The 6,637-nt window shown below is 36.3% G+C and overlaps 1 protein-coding gene across 1 annotated transcript; it reads left to right on the forward strand.

The window, feature by feature from the left end:
* The first annotated feature begins 2,762 nt into the window (after nt 1-2,762).
* LOC106336900 (DJ-1 protein homolog E) lies at nt 2,763-4,864 on the forward strand. The gene is made up of 3 exons (XM_013775874.1): nt 2,763-3,457; nt 3,987-4,352; nt 4,528-4,864. The coding sequence occupies exons 1-3, from the start codon at nt 2,807-2,809 to the stop codon at nt 4,705-4,707; spliced, it is 1,197 nt and encodes a 398-aa protein (XP_013631328.1). The 5' UTR covers nt 2,763-2,806; the 3' UTR covers nt 4,708-4,864.
* The last annotated feature ends 1,773 nt before the right edge of the window (nt 4,865-6,637 follow it).

Consider the following 6,637-nt stretch of genomic DNA (forward strand, 5'->3'; position numbering starts at 1 on the left):
CCTACCGTCGGTTAGACTTGTATACGGACCAAGCTGATACGTACTATTTTTATTTAATATGAATAAAATACTATGTACAATGCTTAGTTGATTGTTGGTTTGGTTATGAATCTATGATGTAAGTTATCCTTTGCGTGAATCATTTCGGCTTTCGTTACCTGAACGGTTACTAATGTCCAAAGTTACAAATAAATGTTTGTATAAAGGTAATGGTTGCAAGTGAATAATATTCATGTCCTACTTAGCACTTAAGAAAGCTAGGGATCAGCATTGAATTTATATAAGACCATCTTATATTGCTTCATATACTAACTATCATATAAAATAGATATTGATTTGTAGTTTTAAAACAGCTAATGAAGAACGAAATAGTATCTGTGGACTATTTAATAGTTTTAAAAATCCCGTGGATTAACTAAAGCAGAACTTATGAAATACAAATTTTAGAAAAAGGTCGGTATGACTAACAAAAGGTTTCAAGTTTTATTTGTTTTTTTTGTGTGTCAAATGCATGCAACTGCAACCGTTAGCAAATGTAATAAAACCAATCTACCATTTAGAAAGAAAGAAATATAGAAGATACTTTCCCATCCAAATATGATAATAATCACGGATTAGCACTTGTATCCGGTAACGGATTTTTCAAAATCGAAGGTTACTAAGTTAGAGATCAAACACTGAGTATTTTTGGGAGTGGGCATGCCTGCCTGCCCTTCACAGGAGATTCCTGCTAATCCATCACACATTAACTAAACGTCTACGCGCGTGTTCCAAACAAAGTGGTTTACACGTTCCTAATGACAACTGAACTCAGACGTATAAAGGTCAGAGGGATGCGATCCCCTTTCTCTAGGTCGACGAATGCTCTATTTTTTTTTTGTTTATCTCAATCAAATTGTGGATATTGATTGACAATCAAAGATATTCAAAGCTTGACAATGTCAAAGGATGTATTAAAATCTTTTGCCAAACAAATAATAAAAGTCATGGATGTATTAATAGCTGGCTAGTTAAATTATTTCTGTTAATTAAAAGGCTAAAGTTTTGACTTTTGATCTGCAAGCTAGCGGAGGGCACTTAAACGACATATACGTATCACATTCTATAAAATGAACTCAGATTCCCAAAGACGACCATACCAGATACATTACGACTTAGATATATAATAAAAATGCCTTGTAAGTTTTTTTCCTTTAATCATATTGTGTTATTTTTTTGAGAAATTCCCTAACATAATTTTTTTTTTTAATTTTTGTCGTAAAAATAACTGTCAATGAAAAAAATGACCGAAATAAATTTTATTAATTTAACCTTATAATTAACTAATCTAGACTTAAGATTTAGAGTTAAGGGGCGAGATTTTGGGGATAGAGTTTCAAATTTTAAGAAAATAAAAAATTAAAATTTTCAAAATAAAAAAATGCTATTTTGGTCATTTTATTTTTTGAGAACTATTTTGTGACAAAAACTTAAAAAAACTATTTGAGAGAATTGCCCTATTTTTTTTTGGTGCAACATCATATTGTGTTATTGGTTACCGCTTTTATTGGTTTGTTCATCCTATTTTTTACCTTCTAATCAAATGCCTCTTTTTGTTATTTTTCTAAACTAATATTTTCTTAGTTACGCTGACTAATCTCTCCTTTTGTTTTTCATGTTCACGTGCTATGTTATGATGTAACAATTAATCTAATTATATCAGTTTATATGTGTTATTGTGGATGGATCTCTAAAATGCCAAACGTAACTAAATGATCGATATAATTAATTAACGTACGTCGTAGCTTTGACTTCATGTAGTGAAGACGTGGCCGGAGCTTGTGGGAACACATGGAGACGATGCGGCTTCAGTGATAAAAAGAGAGAACCCGAGCTTTAATGTTTTCGTGCTTTAGATTGGAAGTATAGTGACTGCAGACTTAAGGGAGAACCGGGTCAGAGTTTGGGTACTCATATATGGACCACAATTACTCTATAGCGTAATGCCAATAAAACAAACTTATCAAAAAAAAAAAATGTCAATTAAACAAACCAATACAATGCATGGTTGTTGCCTTGTTGGTAACTCCAGCGTTCGTTTCCGCCAGAACGGTTACTAATGTCCAAACTTATATATTAATGTATGTTTCTGACTAAAGTATTTGTTTGCAGTTGAATAAAATTAACATTTTAGTATTAGAGACAAAGTCTTATATCAAAGTTAGAAATGATCTTAATTAGTATATAAATGTTATATGTTATGAGCCACTTTAGTTAATGTTAATTGATTTTAGTTGGAGATTCATTAACTTAAAACTGTATAAATTAAAAGTCCAACCCATAATCAATTTAACCAAAAACTGATCTATTAACATTTGCAAAAGTATTCCAAAATTAATAGTCGAGACTCATCATCTTGAATGGAGGTGATTGAGATAAAATTGTAGTATGTAAGTGATGTTATGAGTTAATCAACTTATTTTCTATTGGTTTTTAATTGAAAAACATCTAATTTAATATATAATATATTACTGTACTTAGAGATATATTGGGGTATTAGTATCCCTAATATCCACTGTAAAGTACCTACCATTAAAATGTAATTATAGTTAAATTATAACACTGAGATCTTTGTAATATGAACTTGAACATTTGGACTTTGAAACAGCTGAAAAAAGTTGGTGAAACTGAGTTGGTGGGTATGCAAAATTCCCACATGTCATTTACAAATACAATATGTATAAGAAACAAAAACAATAAATATTATTTGTCTATATAAACCAAATAATCCTCAAGAGTGATTTGTTCGGTACAGACAACTTCAACGATGGGATCGTTGGTTCAGAAATCGGCTTTACTGCTATGCGGAGACTACATGGAAGCGTACGAGACCCTGGTTCCTCTCTACATCCTCCAATCGTTCGGCGTCAGCGTCCACTGCGTTTCCCCCAACCGCAACTCCGGCGATCGCTGCGTTATGGCTGCCCACGATTTCACGGGCCTGGAGCTATACACGGAGCTAGTCGTTGACCAGTTGACTTTAACCGCCAGCTTCGATGACGTCACTCCCGATAACTACGACGCCATCATCATCCCCGGGGGACGGTTCACGGAGATTCTCAGCGCCGACGAGAGGTGCGTCGACCTCGTTGCTCGGTTCGCCGAGCTCAAGAAGCTGATCTTCACCAGCTGCCATAGCCAGGTCATGCTGATGGCCGCCGGAGCTCTCGCCGGAGGTGTGAAGTGCACGGCGTTCGAGAGCATGAAGCCTCTGATCGAATTCTCCGGCGGCGAGTGGTGGCAGCAGCCTGGGATACAGAACATGTTCGAGATCACGGACTGCGTCAAGGACGGGAATGTCGTGAGTATGGTTGGATGGCCGACGCTTGGTCACGGGGTTAGGGTTTTGCTGGAGTCTCTTGGGGGGCAAGTCTCGAGCTTGAAGGAGAATCAAGCTTCTGTGCTTTTCCTCATTGGGGTAAGTTCGAGTTTTACTGTATGTTCTTGTTCTATAGTATGTTTGAATTAGGCATCGGTTTTGGTTTATTCTGTTAAATCGGTTAGGACAATTCAATCTTCGGTTAGTTCAGTTTATCCACAATCTCACCGAATTAGACCAAAACAAATTTTGGTTATATTTGGTTTATTTTCCTTGGTTAGTTTTGATCAGTTTTTTTTTGTTATTTTGGTTTGGAATTTTGTTAATTTTATTTTTTCAATTAAATTTTGGTTTAAACATGCATGTTTAAAACTGGTTAATATTCGGTTTATTTTCCTTGGTTAGTTTGGAATCTTTTTGTTATTTTGCTCCGAAGTTGGTTAACTTTTTTTGTTACAGAACCAAACTAATCGATTATCAAACCAAAAAAACGGATTTTTCAAAAGTTTGCCAAATTGAAAACTGAACTCATAACGGTTCTTAACCGAAACCAAAATTTTTGTTCGGCTGATTCTGGTATATAATCCTAGGGCTGCTTTGAATAGTTGGTGTTGTGTTGGATTTGAAGGACTATGTAGAGGACTATGGGATCAATGTACCATTTAGAGCACTACAAGCTTTAGGATGTAAAGTGGATGCAGTGACACCGAACAAGAAGAAGGGAGAGATGTGTGCAACATTAGTTTATGACCTTGAGGAGGCAAGGCAGCTTCCTGCAGAAAAGCGAGGGCACAACTTCCTTGTGACTGCGTGTTGGGACGATGTATGCGTTGATGACTATGACTGTGTAGTGGTTCCAGGAGGGAGATCACCTGAGCTACTAGTGATGAATCCAAAGGCTGTTGCTTTGGTCAAGAAGTTTGATGAGAAAGATAAGGTCTTTGCAGCTATTGGACAGGGTAAATTGCTGCTTGCAGCCACCGGTGTACTTAAGGTAAGTCACTACTTCTTCACCATCTAGTGAATTGTAATTTATTTGCATCGACTATGCAAAATGTGATTTAGTTTTTGGTAGATGGAGGAAACAATATGATCATGAATGTGTATATAAAGTCATGTATCTAGTATCATTTCTTGGTCATGTGACATTTCTTTTAATGAAACTCTAGGGGAAGCGATGCGCTAGTGGAAAGGGGATGAAGGTCATGGTAAAGGTGGCTGGAGGTGAAGCTGTTGTGTCAAAGGGATGTGTGACTGACGGAAAGCTTGTGACGGCTGCATCAGCCTCAGATCTGCCAGCGTTTTTGTCTGGTTTATCAACTGCTCTTGGTGTCTCTGTCATGTTCTAAGATTATTCAAGAAGGGAACATAAAAGATAGTTTGGATAATAAAACATAACTTACAAGCTAAGCCCGTTTGGTTCCGCACACATGGTCACAGCTGTAATTGCTAGTAAGAATCTTCATATTAATCCACTTATAGCAATGCACTAGTATTCTCGAATAACTATAGAGGAAAAAAAGCAACAGAAGTAACAAAAGAGCTTAAGCTTTCAAGGTAAAACATATCATATATCTATATAGGGAAGTTTATTCAAACATGATTAGGACAATTGACTAGAACCATACAAATTTTTTTTTTATTATTGGTATTTTTTAAATACCAAGCGTACTTTTTTTTTACGTTATTAGAAAAAACGTATTTACAAGAATGTCATTACTTTTCGCTGCCACGTAAGCAAAAACCCGGCGCCACGTAAGAATTTGGTTCCGTGTTTTCATTAAGTCAGCCGTAAATAACTACATACTTCGTTACGGCTGATTTATTGCTACGTGTCGGCTGAATTAATAAACGCGGCTGACTTCAGAGGAAAATGTTGATTTAAGAACATAAGTCAGCCGCCCGGTACGGCTGATTTACAGAAATGTGGCTGATTTATGGGATAACGACTGACTTACAGACGTAAGTTACGGCTGACTTATACATCGGCGGTTTGATTGCTGGAATATTCGGCTGAGTTATAGTTAAGACACAGCTGAGTTATGTTTCCACGGCTGAGTTAATGAATTACGACTGGCTGAGTTGTTTAATTTACGGCTGGCTAATGGGATGTTGTTACGGCTGAATTTATATTTAATCATCCGTAATAGGATGGATTAACAGTAAACTCTGCTTGTTTACAACTGACTTATTAGCGAAAGATTAATTACTAGAATAGCATTCGTTTGACGGCTGATTTATGGTTTTTCATCCTAATTACGGCTGGTTTCGGATCAAAAGATTAATTACTGAAATAGTATCCACGGTTCGGCTGACTTACATTGTACATGAGAACTGATTTACGTAGGCTAAGTTATATATTCGTTTGTCGGCTGATTAAGTGATTTTCCATGTCATCCGCCATGTCATCAACTCGGATTTGCCATGTCACTCCTAACGAACTACTTTACAACTAGGTTTGTGTGTGTTCCTCTTTTTCTTCATCTTCTTTATCTATCTATCTCTTTATCTTCTTCATCTTATTCTTCATCTTTCTCAGAGATCTAATGGATCCAGTAATTATTGTTTTCTGGTAACTGGATTAAGAAAAACAGATATCTATTCAACGCCGACAGTAGATGGTGTAGAGTTCTTCATTTATATGAGAAAACAAAACATGAAGAATTCGTAAAGTCTGTACTCGATGATTACGAATTGAATGAATTGAGGCATCAGAAAACAATTGCGCACGACGCTCCACCAGTTTACGGAGAACAAGGACCCAGAAATGAATCGGAATGACAGAGCAAGAGAGAGACGAGTAAAACGTTTTTCAGTTTTAGCTCAGAAGCAGAAGTTTCAGATGTTGAATCCAGAGACGAAAACTACAGTGGGAGTTACGATGAACAGAGCACTATCGTATGTTTTTATATTACGGCTCGGTTATGTATTTTAATGTTTTCGTATTACAGCTGAGTTATGGTTTTTTTATGTTTCTGTGACACGACTGAGTTTTGTGGTTTAATGTTTTGTGATACGGCTGAGTGGATGAGTTATGGATTAATTTCCTGCTCAAAAAACAAAACGTCGCAAACCGAAACGTCGCGATAATATTACCGTTATTTGCCTAAAAATAATGTGTCTACTCGAACAGTACAGCTTTAAACTCTCTAATTTACACAATTACTCTCTATCTCTATTTTACACAATTACTCTCTATCACCCCTCTCTTCATCAATGGAATATTTCCCGATTCTTGAAATGCCTGAAGAAATTCAGGCGTTGGTGGTTGAACGTGTA

Source organism: Brassica oleracea, chromosome C4 (genome assembly GCF_000695525.1).
Source record: "Brassica oleracea var. oleracea cultivar TO1000 chromosome C4, BOL, whole genome shotgun sequence".
Lineage (NCBI taxonomy): Eukaryota > Viridiplantae > Streptophyta > Magnoliopsida > Brassicales > Brassicaceae > Brassica > Brassica oleracea.